At 41.0% G+C, this 20,569-nt stretch overlaps 1 protein-coding gene across 1 annotated transcript in view; it reads left to right on the top strand.

Annotated features, from left to right (window-relative positions):
• Positions 1 to 20,569, top strand: part of Acoxl (acyl-CoA oxidase like) — a 296,158-nt gene that overhangs the window by 139,533 nt on the left and 136,056 nt on the right. Inside the window, 1 exon segment of the mRNA XM_047522545.1 lies at positions 17,353 to 17,442. Coding sequence (XP_047378501.1) covers positions 17,353 to 17,442 — 90 coding nt within the window.

Raw genomic sequence — 20,569 nt, 5'->3', positions numbered from 1 at the left:
CCGCGCCTGGCTAAGCTATTCATCCTTTAAGAAATAACTTCACAAACATATTTTTGATGATTTCTACTGGAGGGGTTTGTAAAGACTATCTAGTCTGCCATGTTGCCAGAGACACATATCCAAAGCAAATCCAGCTTCCTCCGCTCCTGCTACCTGGACTGTTTTTAAGTCACCATGGATTCCCAGTGGCTCGTTCAAAGGGCCCTTCTTGTTCTCGCCTGCCTGCGCTCTCAGTAGCTCAGAGGGTGGATTTCCTTCTTGGACCTCTCTCGGCGTCTAGGGTGCCATGCGCTCTGGCTTTCTTCTTGGTCGTCTTCCTAGTCTCCTCTGCCTGTTTCCCTCCACCTGACCTCGTGAACTTGGCATTTTCTGGAAAATGACCTTGGGCCCTCTCCTCTCTGCACATTCACTTCCTTTGATGGTTCTGTCCCTTCCCCAGGTTTTTAAGTACGACCTACACGGCGAGACCCTAGATGTCTTCTCGCATCTCCAGATTCTTGTGTCTTGTGTTCATTTTGACCAGTCCACCAGGTGTCTCACCCATTCTCACACCTAACATCTGTGAACATTTGCTCTTTCCTGCAAACACACTCCTCCTGCAGGCTTCTCCAGCTCAGTGGACAGCACATCACTACCTACTTCTTCCTGCAGCAACCTCTCTCTCACACACATCCAGGCCCTCTCCAAGCCAAGCACCCTCTGTCCCTTCTCTTCCTGGGTCTCCCATCTCCACACCACCAGCTGGTTGGACTCTCTCCTTCTCTCTCGCTTCCTCTGGTCTCTTCCATTCAGCAGCTGGAGTAATCTTTGCAAATCAAAAGCCATCTTATTCCAAAGCTTAGCGTTTATTTTTGACTTTACATTGCACATAAGCTAACATAAGAAATCCCCAAGATGGCGCCCGAAGCCCAGGTGACTTGGCCCCTGTCTGCGCCCCCAACCTTGTCCTAGGCCACTGTCTCCTCAGTCACTATCTATAGCCCCACTGTCTCTCTAGTCCCTAACATTCTGCAGCCCTCTGTGGCCTCAGGGTGCTCGCACATACTTCTCTCTCACCCACACGTCTTCCGTTGCTTGACTGACATCTCTCCTTCACGCTTCTAGGTTACACCACCCCCCTGGAAACCCTCTCTGGCATCCAAGTTAGAGGAGTTGTCTTTCTCTGTTTTTCTTCACAGATAACTCCCACTTGCCCTTTCTAGAATTTGCCACACATTTTAAATTACCTGTTTTGTTTGTCTACCTGACAAATATCTGTCTCTTTCATGAGGATGGGACCATGTTTGTGGTCCACCATGCGTAGCCGGTGACACAGGGAGCTTTGGTACATGTTTGGTGACAGGATCCATGCAGGAACTTCCTCCACCTCTCTCCCCAGTTCATTTGTCCTGAGAGTGGGATTCGGCAACAGGGTCACCTCAGAGCACGCAGGGCCGGGTGGGGCAATGGTCAGCCCTTTGCTAACTGAACTTTGCATTCAGCCCAGACCTGGGCTGTCACAGGGAAGGTTGCAGATGACTTCTGACAGCTGCCTCTTCTCACAGACGGGTTCTCTGGTGCCAGGGATGGTGGCACAGCTCTGAGACACTGTCCCCTTGGCGTGGCAGCCTCTGTTTTCAGTTGGCTCTCCCCTAATGAATAAATGAGATCGACTTCATCTGTTTCTTCTTCTTCAAATTAACAAAATTTGCCCTCAATTTGTTTAAAGAGGGAAAAGAAAGTCTGTTTCTAATTTGTTCTGATACATTTATTAAACGCAATCATCCACTAAAAAAAATTTGAAGATGCTAAAAACAGCAGGGAAATATTAAACTTTCAGCGCATAAAGTCTGGATCATAAAGCGCGTGTCGTGGGCTCTCGCTGAAACGAGGCACAACCTCGGTGACACTTGCAATTAGTTGCTAAGAGGCTCGATGGACCCCAGGCGGCTGGGGCAGGGGCGCTGCACAGCGCGCTCTCTTCGGGCTGGGCACCTCCCGAGGACTCTGCTGGCTTGTGGAACACGGGTTTAGAGTTCCCTCTGTCTATCCACGTCTCTTTCTTTCTTCCTTTCTTGTTTTATTAAGAGTGAAGTAAGCTAGTGGAAAATATTACTCACTTTTTTTTTGGATGAAACCTTTTTCTTCCCCAATCCCTCCTCCTTTCCCACCCTCCTCCGCCAGCCCCACGGTGAATATGCAAATGCCCCCACCCAGGAGCCCCCGTGGAGAGAGGGAAGGGTCCCTCTGTAATGAAGAGGCTGAGGACCGAGACCAAAGTCAGCAGGGCGGGTTTCTCTGGACGGCTGTCTTCTCGTGGTCTTCCCCGTGGGCGTCTGTGTCCAGATGTCCACTCGCTGAGCACCACCCTCACTTAGCTCTTCACAGACCTTTTCTCCAAACACAGGCACCTTCGGAAGTACTGTAGTGCATTCCCACCAAAACTCAAGTGGGAATTTAATCCTCAGAGTGGGACGTTGAGAGAGAGCGGAAACAGTCTGTAGTATGTGTAGGCGGGGTCTTTGCAAGGTAAAGTTAAATGAGGCCACCTGGGTGGGGCGGATGATACATTGTAAGAGGAAGAGGGACCTGAGAAAGCTTGCTCTGTGTCACCCTGTGATGTCCTGAACCTCCTTGGGACTCTGCAGAGAGTTCCCACCAGCAAGAAGGACCTCACCACACATGGTTGCCCAACCTTGAACTTCTCAGCCTTCAGAACTGTGAGCTAAATAACCTTTTCTCCTTATAAATGATCAAGTCTGTGGCATTCAGTTATAGCAACAGAAAACAGATGAAGTCACTGCTGAAAATAGTGTAGGTCTCTGGAAGAAGCGATTCCAGAGAAAGAGCTGGGCAAATCTCCAACACTTGCTTGGAGGAACAAGGACAGTACCTTTGGTCTTGTCACAGAGTGCTCGAGAATTACAAACCACCACGCTATTGAGCCAAATTGAAAGGGGAAAAAAGGTCCTTTAATGAGCATGACAGGCAAGTGGCTTGGAGCAGGCTGACGCCTCAAAGAACTCCACCTGAATTTTGGATGTACAGAGTTTATAAAGGCAAAACCCATAAAATCTACAGGAATCATTGAGGCATGTGTAGGTCAGAAAGACCCTGCCAAGACAGATGTTTTGATTACATGAGAGAATGGTCCTGATCATACATTTCAGTCATTCTGTCATACATCAGGGCCGCAGGCAGGGACGCGGGAAGGTCCCACTGTATGTCAACTAGATAGAATTGTCAGGAGGCTGAAAAGAAAACGTAAGCAAGCATAAAATGGAGTCAGGTCAGAACAAAATGGCATTGCTTTGGTTCTTTGCCACTGCAGTCTGACTTGGGGCTTCAGGGAGGGACAGAAAGTTAGTCAGGAATGAGGGTGGTGGACGTGGCTCCAGCCCTTTCTCTCCTAGCGAGAGCCGTAGCCCTGCAGCTTGCTCTTGCTTTCTGCTCTTCTTCCTTCCTCCACCCTCCTCCTGAAAAGACTGATCGCTGGTAGAGCTTAGGCCGGGGCAAGCTGGGGCTCTTGGTCCTGGGGAACACTGACCCTTTCCGTGTGGCCGAGTAGACGTCCGCTTGCTGGTGGTGGAGCAAGATGGTGGAAGAAGACTCTCCAGCAATCATCTCCCCAGGAGCATCCATCCCAACAACTGTCCCCGCAGGCAGAGACCTTCGCAGAGCTACGGAAGCCAGGTGAGAGACCAGAGCACAGGTTTGGCGTAACAAGAAAGGACAATTGAGGGTTAGGACAAGAGAAGTTTGAATTGCTCACGTCACCCTTCTCCCAACTCGGGAAGCGCAGTGTGGAGAGAGATGCCGTTGCCGTGGAAGGAGAGAGAGGTAAGCGAAGGACTTGGCCTCGGACTCCAGACCAGGCTGCCCCAGGGCACAGGGCACTGAGAACAGTCCCAGTCCCTGACCCCAGGCCGGAACCTGAATGGAGCCTCCAGACCCACAGGGAGGGTCTGGAGAGGAGAGGGTCTGGTGACAGGGAGGAACCCCCAGTCCTGGGGAGCCGGGCTCCCGTTCCAGCGCCTCGGGCCCTGGTAAACTTCAGCAGCAGACAGAGGAGCACGCGGGTTCCCCAGGACGGCCGGGCCCTGGCCGAGGTCAGTGGCCGCGGGTTCAGGCGTGGACTCCAGCAGGGGTGGGTCTCACCTCAGGGTGCGTCCTAGAGCCGCAGTAGCTGAAGTGGTCGCAGGGCTGGGGACCCAACCCGCTGACCTGCCCTGGATATCTGGACAGGCTTTATAATTGGAAAACACTTTCTAACAAAGCCGGACTACAAAGACTGAATTCAGTACGTCAACGAGCACATGCTGACAGGTGGTCACAGGATCAAGGTCAGTCATGGCCCCGCTCCTTGGAAAACGGAGGCAGGAAGATCATGTGTGAGTCAGCTTTTCATTGCTGTGACAAAAATACCCGGAAAGGACAACTTAGAGCCCGATGTGGTGGTGCACGCCTGTAAGCCCAGCAACTCAGGAAGCTGAGGCAGGAGTACCGAGAGTTCAAAGCCAGCCTCAGCAACTTAGGGAGGTCCTAAGCAACTTAGTGGGACCCTGTCTTAAAATAAAAAATAAAAAGGGGGGCTGGGACTATTGCTCAGTGGTTAGGCACCCCTGGGGTCAATCCCGGTACAAATAATAATAACAACAACAACAACAACGACGACAACAATAACAACAACTTACTGGAGGAAGTTTATTTTGGTCTTGGTGGTTCCAGAGGTTTCAGTCCATTGCTTTGGGCACAAGGTGAGGCAGGACATGATGGCACAAGCGTGTGGCAGATGAAAGCTACCCAGCTCATGGGAGCCAGGAAGCAGAGAGAAAGAGAGCACAGGAGCCGGGGACAGGGTGTGTAATCCCCAGGGGCACGCTCCCCGTGACCTCCTCCTCCAGCCACACCCACCTGCCCACAGTCACCACGCAGCACACTGGCCTTTCAAATCATTAACCCATCAAATGGACTAAGCCATTGATTAGGTTATGGCTCTCATCATCCTGTCATTTCACCTCTGATCCTTGCTACATTGTCTCCTGAGCTTTTGGGGGCACTTCATATTCAAACCAAACAGATCACATGACTCCATGAGTTCAAGACCAGCCTGGGCAACATAGTGAGCCCTGTCTAGGAGAGAGAGACAGAGAGAAGAGAGGAGAGAGAGAAGATCAATCGATCATGGGAAACATATGTCACTAAATGGACACATGACAGATGGATAAAGTAAAGTACCAGGAACTGACCCTCAAGAGATGGAGATGGAAAACTTCCTAGAAAATAGTTAAAAATTGCTGTTTTAAGGAAGCTCAGCAAACTTAAAGAAAACAGAGAAACAATTTATTAAAGAAATTTAACAGAGATTGAAATTTTTAAAAATCAACAGAAATCCTGGAGCTGAAACATACAATCAACAAAAATGAAAAATGTCATAGAAAGCATCAAGAGCAGAACTTTTCCCCACATCCACGCCAACATTTAGTATTGCTTATATTCTTGATAATTGCTATTCTGACTGGAGTGAGATGAAATCTTCGAATAGTTTAAATTTGCTTTTCTCTAATTGCTAGAGATGATGAACATTTTTCCATGTTTGTTGATTGATTGCATTTCTTCATCTGTGAAGTGTCTGTTCAGTTCCTTAGTCCATTTATTGACTGGGTTATTTGAGGTTTTGGTGTTAAGTTTTTTGAGTTCTATATCTATCCTGAAGATTTGTGTGTGTGTGTGTGTTTAAATTTTTTTTTATTTAATTTTTTTTTTATTTTTACAGACTGCATTTTGATTCATTATACACAAATGGGGTACAACTTTTCATTTCCATGGTTGTACATAGGGTAGATTCACACCATTCATGTAATCATACATATATATAGGGTAATACTGTCTGTTTCATTCTACTATCTTCCCTTCCCCCACCACTCTTGTCCCATTTTCCTCTACACCATCCAAATTTCCTTCAATCTTCTGTCCCCCCATCCCCACCCCGCCTCATGTATTGTCATGTAATTATCAGAGAAAAAATTTGGACTTTGACTTTTTGGGCTTGGCCTATTTCACTTAGCATGATATTCTCCAACACCATCCATTTACCAGCAAATGCCATAATTTTATTCTTCTTTATGGCTGAGTAATATTCCATTGTGTATATACCACAGTTTCTTTATCCATTCATCAATCGAAGGGAATCTAGGTTGGTTCCACAATCTAGCTATTGTGAATTGAGCTGCTATGAAAATTTATGTGGATGTATCACTGTAGTATGCTGATTTTAAGTCCTTTGAGTATAAACTGAGGAGTGGGATAGCTGTGTCAAATGGTGGTTCCATTCCAAGTTTTCTGAGAAATCTCCACACTGCTTTAGTGACTGCACCAATTTGCAACTCCACCAGCAATGTATAAGTGTGCCTTTTTCCCCACATCCATGCCAACACTTATTATTGCTTGTGTTCTTGATAATAGCCATTCTAATTGGAATGAGATGAAATCTTAGGGTGGTTTTAATTTGCATTTCCCTAATTACTAGGGATGATGAACACTTTTTTTTATATATTTGTTGATCCCCTGTATATCTTCTTCTGTGAAGTGTCTACCCAGTTCCTTAGCCCATTTGTCGATTGGGTTCTTTGTAATTTTGGTATAAAGTTTTTTATGTTCTTTGTAAATTTTGGAGATGAGTGCTCTATCTGAAGAGTGTGTGTGGAAAAGATTTTCTGCCACTCTGTAGGCTCTCTTTGCACATTATTGATTGTTTCCTGTGCCAAGAAAAAGCTTTTTAGTTTGAATCTGTCCCATTTATTGATTCTTGCTTTTATTTCTTGCACTATGGGAGTCTTGTTAAGGAAGTTTGGTCCTAAGCCAACGTAATGGAGATTCGGACCTACTTTTTCTACTATTTGGTGAAGGGTCTCAGGTCTAATTCCTAGATCCTTGATCCATTTTGGGTTGAGTTTTGTACAGGGTGAAAGATAGGGGTTTAATTTCATTTTACTGCATATGGATTTCCAGTTTTCCCAGCACCATTTGTTAAAGAGGCTATCTTTTTTCCATTGTGAGTTTTTGGCACCTTTGTCTAGTATGAAGTTACTGTACTTATGTGGGTGTGGCTCCATGTCTTCTATCCTGTACCATTGATCTACCTGTCTATTTTGGTGCCAGTACCATGCTGTTTTTGTTACTGTTGCTCTATTGTAGAGTTTAAGGTCTGGTATTGTGATACCTCCTGCATCTCTCTTCCTGCCCAGGATTGCTTTGGCTATTCTGGGTCTTTTGTTCTTCCTGATGAATTTCATGATTGCTTTCTCTATTTCTATGAGAAATGTCATAGGGATTTTAATTAGAATTGCGTTAAATTTGTATAGTGCCTTTGAAAGTATGGCCATTTTGATAATATGAATTCTGCCTATCCAAGAACATGGGAGATCTTTCCATCTTCTAAGGTCTTCCTCAATTTCTTTCTTTAATGTTCTGTAGTTTTCATTGTAGAGATCTTTCACCTCTTTGGTTAGATTGATTCCCAAGTAGTTATTTTTTTGGGGGGGGCTGTTGTGAATGGGGTTGTTTTCCTCATTTCCCTTTAAGATGTTTCATCACTTATGAATAAAAATGCTTTAGATTTATGCATGTTGATTTTATATCCTGCTATTTTGCTGAATTTATTTATGAGGTCTTGAAGTTTTCTGGTGGAGTCTTTTGGATCCTCTAAATAGAGAATCATGTCATTAGCAAATAGTGACAGCTTGAGTTCTTCTTTTCCTATTCATATCCCTTTAATTTCTTTAGTTTGTCTAATTGCTGTGGCTCGTATTTCAAGTATGATGTTGAATGGAAGTGGTGAAGGAGGGCATCCTTGTCTTGTTTCAGTTTTTAAAGGGAATGTTTTCAGTTTTTCTCCATTAAGAATGATTTTGGCAGTGGGCTTAGCATAAATAGCCTTTATGATGTTGAGGTATGTTCCTACTATCCCTATTTTTTCTAGTGTTTTGAGCATGAAGGGGTGTTGTATTTTGTAGAATGCTTTCTCTGCATCTATCGAAATAATCATACCATGCACATGGATACAGCAAAAAAGCTGGAGTATCCATCCTCATATCAGATAATGTGGACTTCAAGCCAAAGGTAGTCCAGAAGGGATAAAGAAGGACATTTCATACTGCTTAAGGGAAGCATAAATCAGCAAGACATAACAATCATAAATATCTATGCCCCAGTGGCTCATCCAAGTATGTCAAACAAATCCTTCTCAATTCCAGAAATCAAATAACCACAACACAACAATACTAGGTGATTCTAATACACCTCTCTCACCACTGGACAGATCCTCCAAACAAATTGAACAAAGAAACCATGGATCTCAAAAACACAATCAATAATTTAGACTTAATGGACATATGTAGAATATACCATCCAACAAAGAGTGAATACACTTTCTTCTCAGCAGCACATGGATCCTTCCCTAAAATAAACCATATTTTATGCCACAAAGCTAATGTTAGCAAATATAAGAAGATAGAGATACTACCTTGTAGTCTATCAGATCATAATGGATTGAAATTAGAAATAAATGAAAGAGTAAAAAACAGAAACTACTCCAACACCTGGAGGCTAAATAATATGCTATTGAATGAAATATGGATAACAGAAAACATCAGGGAGGAGATAAAAAAAATTCTTAGAGGTCAACGGGAACGACAATACAACATATCAAAATCTCTGGGACACTATGAAAGCGGTACTAAGAGGAAAATTCATTGCATGGAGTGCATTCAATAAAAGAAGAAAAAATCAACAAATAAACGACCTAACGCTACAGCTCAAAGCCCTAGAAAAAGAAGAACAGAGCAACACCAAAAGTAGTAGAAGACAGGAAACAGTTAAAATCAGAGCTGAAATCAACGAAATTGAAACAAAAGAAACAATCCAAAAAATTGACAAAATAAATAGTTGGTTCTTTGAAAAAATAAACAAAATTGATAAACCCTTAGCCACACTAACAAAGAGGAGAGAAAACTCAAATTACTAAAATTCAGAATGAACAAGGAAATATCACAACAGACACGAGTGAAATACAAAACATAATTAGAAGCTATTTTGAAAATCTATACTCCAACAAAACAGAAAACCTCAAAGACATCAACAGCTTTCTAGAGACATATGAATGACCTAAACTGAACCAGGAGGACATACACAACTTAAATAAATCAATTTCAAGCAATGAAATAGAAGAAGTCATCAAAAGCCTACCAACATAGAAAAGTCCAGGACCAGATGGGTTCTCAGCCGAGTTCTACAAAACCTTTAAAGAAGAGCTCATTCCAATACTTCTCAAAGTATTCCATGAAATAGAAGAGGAGGGAACCCTCCCAAACTCTTTCTATGAAGCCAATAGCACCCTGATACCTAAACCAGACAGAGACACATCGAGGAAAGAAAATTTCAGACCAATATCCTTAATGAATGTTGATGCAAAAATTCTCAACAAAATGTTAGCAAATCGCATACAAAAATATATTAAAAAGATAGTGCACCACGATTAAGTGGGTTTTATCCCAGGGATGCAAGGTTGGTTCAACATTCGGAAATCAATAAATATAATTCACCATATCTACAGACTTAAAGTCAAGAATCACATGATTATTTCAATAGATGCAGAAAAAGCATTTGATAAAATACAGCATCCCTTCATGCTCAAAATACTAGAAAAAATAGGGATAGTGGGAACATTCCTTAACATTGTAAATGCCATCTATGCTAAGCCCATGGCCGATATCATTCTAAATAGTGAAAAACTGAAAGCATTCCCCCTAAAAACTGGAACAAGGCAGGGATGCCCTCTTTCACCACTTCTATTCAACATTGTCCTCAAAACTCTAGCCAGAGCAATTAGACAGACCAAAGAAATTAAAGGGAAATGAATAGGAAAAGAAGAACTCAAACTATCCCTATTTGCTGATGACATGATTATATATTTAGAGGAACCAGAAAATTCCACCAGAAAACTTTTAGAACTCATAAGTGAATTCAGTAAAGTAGCAGTATATAAGATCAATGCTCATAAATCTAATGCATTTTTAGACATAAGTGATGAATCTTCAGAAAGAGAAGTTAGGAAAACTACCCCATTCACAATAGCCTCGAAAAAAAATAAAATACTTGGGAATCAATCTATAAAAGAGATGAAAGACCTCTACAATGAGAACTACAGAACACTAAAGAAAGAAATTAAAGACAACCTTAGAAGATGGAAAGATCTCTGATATTCTTGGATAGGCAGAACTAATATTGTCAAAATGGCCATACTACCAAAAGTGCTATATAGATTCAATGCAATTCCAATTAAAATTCCAATGACGTACCTCACAGAAATAGAGCAAGCAATCATGAAATTCATCTGGAAGAATAAGAAACCTAGAATAGCTAAAGCAATCCTTAGCAGGAGGAGTGAAGCAGGGGGTATCACAATATCAGATGAAGCAATAGTAACAAAAACGGCATGGTATTTGCACCAAAATAGACAGGAAGATCAATGGTACAGAATAGAGGACACGGACACAAACCCAAATAAATACAATTTTCTCATACTAGACAAAGGTGCCAAAAATATGCATTGGAGAAAAGATAGCCTCTTCAACAAACGGTATTGGGAAAACTGGAAATCCATAAGCAACAGAATGAAACTAAACCCCAGTGTCTCACCCTGCACAAAAATCAACTCAAAATGGATCAAGGACCTTGGAATCAGACCAGAAACCCTTCATCTTATAGAAGAAAAAGTAGGTCCACATCTTCAACATGTCGGCTTAGGACCAGACTTCCTCAACAGGACTCCCATAGCACAAGAAATATAAGCAAGAATCAATAACTGGGATAGATTCAAACTAAAAAGCTTTCTCTCAGCAAAGGAAAGTATCAGCAATGTGAAGAGAGAGCCTACAGAGTGGGAGAAAATCTTTACCACTCATACTTCAGGTAGAGCACTAATTTCCAGAATCTATAAAGAACTCAAAAAACTCTACACGAAGAATACAAATAACCCAATCAACAAATGGGCTAAGGATATGAACAGACGCTTCACAGAAGACCTACAATCAATAAACGTATGAAAAAATGCTCAACATCTCTAGTAAGAAGAGAAATGCAAATCAAAACTGCCCTAAGATTCCATCTCACCCCAATTAGAATGGTGATTATCAAGAATACAAGCAACAACAGGTGTTGGAGAGGATGTGGGGAAAAAGGCATACTCATACATTGCTGGTGGGGCTGCAAATTAGTGCAGCCACTCTGGAAAGCAGTGTGGAGATTCCTTAGAAAACTTGGAAAGGAACCACCATTTGACCCAGCTATCCCACTCCTTGGTCTATACCCAAAGGACTTAAAATCAGCATACTACAGAGATACAGCCACATCAATGTTCATAGCTGCTCAATTCACAATAGCCAGATTGTGGAACCAACCTAGATGCCCTTCAATTGATGAATGGATAAAGAAACTGTGATATATATATATATATATATATATATATATATATAATATTCCATTGTGTGTGTATATATATATATATACACACACAATGGAATATTACTCAGCCATAAAGAATAATAAAATTAGGGCATTTGCAGGCAAATGGATGAAATTGGAGAATATCATGCTAAGTGAGATAAGCCAATTTCAAAAAACCAAAGGACGAATGATCTCGCTGATAAGCAGATGATGACACATAAATGGGGGGGGTGAGAGGGGGGCAAGAATGGAGGAAGGAGGGACTGTATAGAGGGAAAAGAGGGGTGGGAGGGGTTGGGGGAGGAAAAAATAACAGAATGAATCAAAACTATTACCCTAGGTAAATGTATGATTACACAAATGGTATGCCTCTACTTCATGTACAGAGAAACAAGTTGTATCCCATTTGTTTACAATAAAAATAAATTAAAAAAAAGAAAAGAAAAGAAATAGGGCTGGGGAGATAGCTCAGTTGGAAGAGTGCTTGCCTTGTAAGCACAGGCCCTGGGTTCAATCCCCAGCACCACAAAAAAAGAAAAGAAAAGAAAAAAAAAAAGAAATAATCATGTGATTCTTAACCTTAAGTCTATTGATGTGATGAATTACATTTATTGATTTCCAGATATTGAACCAAACTTACATCCTCGGATGAACCCCACTTGATCATAGTGCACTTCTTAATATGTTTTTGTATGCAATTTGCCAGAATTTTGTTAAGGATTTTTCTGTCTATATTCATCAGAGATATCAGTCTAAAATTTTATTTCCTTGATGTATCTTTGTCTGGTTTTGGTATCAGAGTGATACTAGCTTCATAGAATGAGTTTGGTAGGGTTCCCTCCTTTTCTATTTCCTGGAATACTTTGAGACGTATTGGAATAAGCTCTTCTTTGAAGGTCTTGTAGAACTGGGCTAAGAATCCGTCTGGTCCTGGGCTTTTGTTGGTTGGTAGGCTTTTGATGACTTCTTCTATTTCATTGCTTGATATTGATCTGTTAAAATTGTGTATGTCCTCCTGGTTCAGTTTGGGAGGATCATGTGTCTCTAGAAATTTGTTGGTGTCTTTGATATTTTCTATTTTGTTGGAGTGTGAATTTTTAAAATAGTTTATAATTATCTTCTGTATTTCAGTAGTGTCCATTGTGATGTTTCCTTTTTCATCATAAATTTTAGTAATTTGAGTTTTTTCTCTCTCCTCATTAGTGTTGCTAAGGGTTTATCCATTTTTTTAGTATTTCAAAGAACAAACTTTTTATTTTGTCAATTTTTTGAATTGTTTCTTTTGTTTCAATTTCATTGATTTCAGCTCTAAATTTAATTATTTCCTGTCTTCTGCTGTATTAGGTGTTGATTTGTTCTTTTTCTAGGGTTTTGAGACATAATGTTAGGTCATTTATTTGTTGACTTTTTATTTTTTTTATGAACTCAATGCAATGAACTTTCCTCTTAGCACTGTTTTCGTAGTTTCCCAGATATTTTGATATGTTGTATCAGTGTTCTCATTTACTTCTAAGCATTATTTTATTTCCTCTTTGATTTTTTCTGCTATCTACTTGTCACTCAGTAGCATACTATTTAGTCTCCAGGTGTTGGAGTAACTTTTTTAAAATTAAATCTTTTATTTCTAGTTTCATTCCATTATGATCTGATATAAGAATAGTATTTATATATTTTTTAAAATTTGCTAAGAGTTGCTTTGTGGCATAACATATGGTCTATTTTAGAGAAGGTTTCGTGTGCTGCTGAGAAGAAATTGTATTCACGCTTGATGGATGAAATTCTCTGTATATGTCCATCAAGTCTAAATTATTGATTGTATTATTGAGTTCTGTAGTTACTTTAGTTTTTGTCTGGAAAATCTATCCAGTGGGGTGAGAAGTGTGTTAGAGTCACCCAGTATTATTGTGTTGTGGTCTATTTGATTCTTGAAATTGAGAAGGGTTTTTTTTTATGTATGTAGATGCTCCATTGTTTGGGGCATATATAGTTATGGTTATTATGTCTTGTTGGTGTATGAAATGTTTTTTTGTCCCTTCTGACTAACTTTGGTTTGAAGTCCACTTTGATATGAGGATGGAAACCCCTGCTTGTTTACACAGTCCATGTGAGTGATATGTCTTTTCCCAACCTTTCACCTTCAGTCTGTGAATGTCTTTTCCTAGGAGGTGAGTCTCTTGAAGACAGCATATTGTTGGGTCTTTTTTTTTTTTTAAATCCAATCTGCCAGTCTGTGTCTTTTGATTGATGGGTTTAGGCCATTAACATTCAGGGTTATTAGTGAGATGTGATTTGTATTCTTGGTCATTTTGGTTTATTTTTGTTTTTTAACTTGACTTAGTTTATCCTGCGATTGACTTTTCCCTTAGCGTAGTTCCTCCCTTTGTTGGTTTTCATTGCGTTTTTTTTTTTTTTTTTTTTTTTTTTTTCATTTCCTCCTCATGGATAATTTTGCTGAGAATGTTCTGTAGTTCAGACTTTTGAGTTGTGAATTCTTTTAACTTTTGTTTATCATGGAAGATTTTTATTTCATTTTCAAATGTGAAGCTTAATTCTGCTGGATATAAAATTCTTGTTTGGCATTCTTTTTTTTTTTTAGAGCTTGATATATGTTATTCTAGGACCTCCTGGCATTGAGGGTCTGGGTTGAGAAATCAGCTGAGATCCAATTTGGTTTCCACCTATATGTAATTTGATTTTTTTCTCTCAAAGCCTTTAAAATTCTATCTTTATTCTATATGTTAGTCATTCTCATTATAATGTGCCTTGGTGTGGGTCTACTGTAATTTTATACATTTGGTGTCCTGTAAGCCTCTTGTAGTTGATTTTCCATTTCATTCTTTAGATTTGGGAAGTGTTCTGATTTTGTATCTTTGAAAAGATTGTGCATTCCTTTGGTTTGTATCTCCATGCCTTCATCTATTCCTATAAATCTTAAATTTGGTCTTTTCATGTTCTCCCATAATTCTTGGAAGTTCTGTTCGTGGTTTCTTACCTTCTTCTCTGTATAGTCAACTTTATTTTCAAGAGTATGTATTTTGTTTTCATTGCCTGAGGTTCTGTCTTCCAAGTGGTCTAGTCTGTTGGTGATAGTTACCACTGAATTTTTAATTTGGTTTATTGTTTTCTTCATTTCGAGGATTTTTGCTTGATTCCTTTTTATAATCTCTGCCTCTTTATCAAAGTGATCCTACACTTCCTTTATTTTCTCTCTGATACCATCCTTTATTTTGAAACTCAATCTATGTATTTTCTAAACTCTTTCTCTGACATTTCTTCTACTGTGTTGTCTTTGGATTCTATTGTTGGAACATCTTGGTTTGTTTGAGGCACTTTGTTCCCTTGTGTTTTCATGTTGTTTGTGTGTCTTCCCATCCGATGACATGGATGTGAGGGAGTACAGTTTCTATCCTGTAGTCTTCTGGTACCTCACCTTTAAGGGGGAGACCAATATTAATAGCACCCAATGTAAACAATATACAGTCTTAAGCCAAATAGCTCTTTTTAAGGCATCTATAGTTTCAATAAACAGAAATGAAGTGATCAATGATTGTCTACATAAATTTACTAAAAGGGTTTGCCATTTCAAATGATAGACAGTGAAGGAACAGGAATAATGTAAGTTGTGGTGTTTATGAGGGAGGAGAGAAGATAGAGGTAAAGCTTTATAGTAAGAGCGAGGGAGGAATCAATAGAGGTTGGGTGTTAGTATGAGAAGTGAGAAAGAGAATCCAGGGAGACAGGGAGGTGAGAGAAAACAACATTCAGATAAAAAAGTAAAAATATAAGAATACAGCAGAACTGTATTACACTACTCAGACAGCCCATTCCTCAATAAATTGATGCATGAAAAATATTTAGATCCAAAGATGATAGAGGCATGAGAGAGAGGGAAAAAGAAAAAAAGGAGAGTCTCAACAGAAAATTTACCGACTGCTTCCGTTGGCTTTCACACATTTTCTCAGCTCCCCTTCTCTGCCTATAGGTGGGGTTGCCTGAGGTTTGATGGTAGCTCCACTCCAGGGAGTGCCGGACCCGTTGGCCAACAGCAAGCTGCACGGGGGACGGTGGAGTGAAACACTCGTTTCTTCCACATCATGATTTTGGGCGTTAGCAGCTGTGATTCTTAGTGCGACTACTTCTCAGCACTGAGGTGGTGGACTTAGTGTTCATCTTTTTCCACATCAGAACTTGAGAGATGATTCTAGGACATTCCAGCATCTCCTCTGAACCTCACTTTCTTCATCTCTAATGTGGGGGTGACATCATTCTTGCAGGGCTGCTTTGAGGATGAAGAGGATGAGGTCAAGTGAGTGAGCCGCGCTCCCTCAGTCGGAAACGAGGTGACTCTGGCCTGGGGTGGGGCACAGGAGGCAGAAGCATGTCTGTTCAGCTGGAACCTGGTTTCTTGTGGTTTCCTGACGTGGGGAGGAGCCTGTGGTCATGGAGGGCAGGTAGGGATGGGGAGGTGGAGCTTCTCCAGGTTGGAGTCTTGCTGATTATTCACAGAATCCGTTTAACCTCATGAAAGCAATTAAGAATTCTGGCAGGCTTCTGTCCACTACAGGAGGTGACATTGTCCAGTTGTGATGCTGAGGAGGAGAGGGGAAGATGGGCCAGGACTTAGCGGGTCTCCTCCTGCAGGGAGCAGGGCTGATCCTCACAGAAAACCCTGAAAAGCTTCTGAGGGCAGCAGGACCCTCACGTCCAGGCTTCTCTGACTCCTGAGCCCATTTTCAGAAATGAAGCAGGCATTAGGGTCACTGGGGTTCAGGCATACGAACTGCCCTGTGACCACCTTCTGTGACTTCCTATCCCATGGGGTGGACAGTTTCAGTAGGGATGACGTTGATGTTCTCTAGACAGCGCTGCCTGCAGATGCTCCGGGGAGAACTGACGGGAGGGTCACTTCTGATCTGACTGACGGTGTTTTGTGGAAGCAGATCTGGACTGTGGCCAAGATTCTGGAGCTCCCGCGGGGAGGACAATGAGCTGGAGAAGAGGGGAGGCTCCAGGAGGGGAGGGCCTCCTAACGCAGCGCCTGGCCTAAACCTGGGTTCTCCTGGGCGGTCATTCCTTCAGCTGAGGTGAGGAAACACTCAGTACTTTGGAAGTGAGCAGTGGGCAGCTGCCACTGATGTAAGGACTTCAGGAAGTGAAACAAGAAGAACAACCATGAGCCACAGTGGTTCAGCGCTGGTATCGCGCAGGGACCCATTTAGGATCTTCATGTCGCCGCCCAAGAAGTTTTATAAGTCTATTTTCCAACTCTTGGAAGGGTGATGTAAGGGCACCAGGGTGTCATTTGCCTGCCTCTCGTAGGGTAAAATCACCGACACCTTTATGTGTGTTACAATTCATAGATTTGGAAGAGAGGGAGGAAATATCAATCCACCTCATTGAGTTTTTTTTTTTTAAAAATATGACATAATTTTTAATTTTTTTTTTACTACAGATGAAGGCAATACCCAAAATAGCATTTGTGAATCAAAAGCTAATGTGACGGATCAACATTCTTACAGTGGTTATTAGGATTAGGAAAAATATGGCTATTTTATTTTTCGATTTTCTGCATTTTTTTTTTCAAAAGAGATCAGGGTGGTAGAGGAAGGGGACTGAGGAGGCAGGTGGGCAGGGAGAGAGGAGGAAACGCTAGGGATGAAGTTGGCAAGTCGTGTTGTATCCTGTGTGCATGCAAATGTATGAAAGTGAATCTCACCGTTGTGTACAACTGCCATGCACCGATACAAAAAAACGCAAAAATGATTTTCTGCATTTGTTTTTAACTTCAAAGAAAGTGTTAATCCTGTATAATGATGGGATTGCAAGTGTAAAATGTGTTTCCTATTTTCTTTATTTCTTCCACAATAGGGTTACATGATGGAAAACCGAATCTCAGACTTAAAGTGTGATGCAGATGTGTTTGTAACTTTTGAGGGTGACAATGTTGTCATGCTTCAGGTAAGGTTCAGGAAATGTTTATTCATTTTAAACAGCATAATTTTCAAGATCAAGAGTTATCCAAAAATCTGTAGTGCCTCACATGTTTTATCTTTATCTGATGTCTTTATTTAACTGGCAGGTGTTTTCCTGTTAGGCACTTGATGTTTGCAGTAGCTGAACAGTGGATTAAATGATTGCTCTCAGCTTATCTTCAATGTCAAATTATATATTTGGGGTTTCAGAAAACTACTTGTATGTATTAAGTCAGACTTTTCTACTAGGAAGGCTATTCCAAAGGAATAGGGAAGCCCCAAAGATGAACAAGCAAAAGACACAAAAAATCAAATTGCAAACTGAGGGTGATTAGACAACCGCACTAGGGATGAGAGAAATATATCTTAGGAAAGACTGCACTTTGGATTTCTTTTCTCTATCAAACTGGCTCATCTTCAAAAGCAAACTGAAGTCCATTGTTGGTGAGGGTACAGGGAGGCTTCTTGCAGGTTGCTATTGGGCTGGGTATAATTTTACTCCTGGGACTCCATCCTAAAGTAATAATCCTAAATACAGCAAAACTTTAAGGTACATTCTCACCAGTACATTATTTATTACAGCAATAATGCTAGAATCCAGATTTTCAACAATAGCAAAATGATTTTATAAATCATGTTCTGACCACTCAGTGGGGAATTCTAGCCTTTAAAATTGGACTTGCAAAGAGTTCTGTTTATAACAGAAGTTTAAAACTTATGGTACATAAAAATGATAAAATAGTACATGGAGTGTGATCAAAATTTTGTGTTTTTAAACAAGAAGAGTGGGGACTTCTGATCCACCAAGATGGAATAGCCCCATTCCTCTCTCTCCTGCCTCTAAACCATTAAAAGACCTGCACATAAAACGGCAAACCATCAGGGGGACTGAATCTGAGGAATGAAGTGACAATAGTTTATTTCGGTTTCCCTTTGCCTCCCATATAATCCCAGTCAGGGTATGTATCTCCTGAATTTTTAACAAGTGCCAACAAAATATACGCCAAGAAAAACCTGCTCTCTCTAGCGGAGGAACCAGGAAGATGGTGGCCTAACAGAAAGTTGTGTTGGCAATATCCACTGAACATCAGTTCGATACAAGAAACAAACCTAACTACTCTTCCAACCCCACCCTACCAACAATTTCAGCAGGTTCAGCTGGGAGCTGATCTTCTATCCCACCCTTGACCCAACAAAGGCAGCAGAACCAGGCAGTAGCAATCCTGTTTCCCCACCGGGTGGTGTTGGTGGGTCTGAGCAGGGAACTAATCTATCTTTCTCCTGGTGGCAGCAGGAAGTGCCCAGACTCTCCTTCATAGAGTGTCAGCAGGGCTTTTTGGTGAACTAAGCTTCTTCATCCACCATTCAGGTGATGTAAGGTAGAACTACTCACCATTATGCTTCAACTACCCACCCTGGTGTCAGTCAGGGTCCAGTGGGGAGCAGGGTCCCTATCCCCACCTGATGTCTGTGAGACTAAACCAGGAGTAAGTAGGGACAATTGACGGTTTTACATTCTCCCCATCTCTAGTGGCAGTGAGCTTACCAAGGAGCTGATACCCCATACCACGTGGCAGTAAGAATCCAAAGAAGGCCGTGTAGAGCAGGGCTGGTGGATATTTTCTTCTCTTTCCTCTCGTCCTTCCCAGCCCCCAAAGGTTCACATGGAAAGCCAATCCCCAGCCTTACTTGACATCAATAGAATGAAGTGATTTGCTTTCCCCTCCTGGCTTTAGCAGAAGCCAGTGGGGAGCTCAGCCTCTCTCCTTTCCCAGCATTGATGAGGCATAATGACATGGTGGGAAGTGGTAGTAATTGGCATTCTGACTCCTCACATCCACCCGCCGATATCATCAAGGTCAAGAGTGAGCTGAATTGTCTGCCACAATGCAGTGTGAGTCTCTGCTCCATTTTTGCCAGGATGCCCTTGGTGAGACCCAGTAGGAAGGTGGACATACTTACCCACCAGGACCTCTCACTAACCACAAGGTTAAATAGAATCTCATAATGTAACTTGCAAAGACCCTGTATACAATTTTTAAAAACTCACTTGTCATACAAAGAATCAGGAAAATTACAACTGAAATGAGAAAATCAACAGATGCTGACATGGAGAAGTTGGAAATATATGATAGGGATTTTAAAGTACCCATCATAAAAGTGCTCAGATTATAATTACACATGCGTCTGAAACAAATTTAAAAATAGAAAAATCTCAACACAAAACCAGAATAGTTGAAAAAGTGACCAAATATAAATTATAGAGTTGAAATAACTGAAATAATAAGTTTTCAGAATGACCCCAGTAATAGAGTGGAGAAGACAGAAAGTGGAATTCATGAACTTGAGGGAAGATCAATAGAATTTACCCAATCTGAATAACAGAGGATTTAAAGATGAACAGGGACCTGTGTAACAATAACAAAAGAACTAGCATTTGGTGATTCCTTTCTCAGTCTTTTGAGGTATCTCCATTCTGCTTTCCAAAGCAGTTATACCAATTTGCAGTCGCACCAGCAATGTGTAAGTGTACCTTTTTCCCCACGTCCTCACTGGCAATTATTATTATTTGTTTTCTTTATGATCATCTCTCTGACAGGAATGAGGTAAAATCTCAGTGTAGTTATGATTTGCATTTCCTGATTGCTAAAGATGTTAAACATATTTTTCATATCTTGTTGGCCATTTGTGTTTATTCTTTTCAGAAATGTATGTTTAAATATTTTGCCCAATTATTTATTGAGGGTTTTTTTTTTTAATTTTTTGAGTTCTTTAAATATTCTGAATATCAATCTCCTGTCAGAAGAGTAGCTGACAAAGATTTTCTCTTTTTCACACTCTTAATTGTTTCCTTTGTGGTACAGAAACTTTTTAATTTTATACCATTCCACCAGTTCTCCAACTCCTTGGTATTTATCTAAAAGAACTAAAATCAGCATACTACATGTATAGTACATGCACACAAGGGCTTATGATGGTGCAATAGCCAAGTTATGGAACCAGCCTAGATGCATGTCAACAGACAACTAGGTGAAGAAAATAAAGAATATATACACAATGAAGTTTTATTCATCCATAAAGAAGAATGAAATTATGTCATTTTCTGGCAAATA

Source organism: Sciurus carolinensis, chromosome 13 (genome assembly GCF_902686445.1).
Source record: "Sciurus carolinensis chromosome 13, mSciCar1.2, whole genome shotgun sequence".
Lineage (NCBI taxonomy): Eukaryota > Metazoa > Chordata > Mammalia > Rodentia > Sciuridae > Sciurus > Sciurus carolinensis.
Note: the sequence above shows the minus strand (reverse complement) of the source record. Positions and strands in the feature narration are given on the sequence as shown.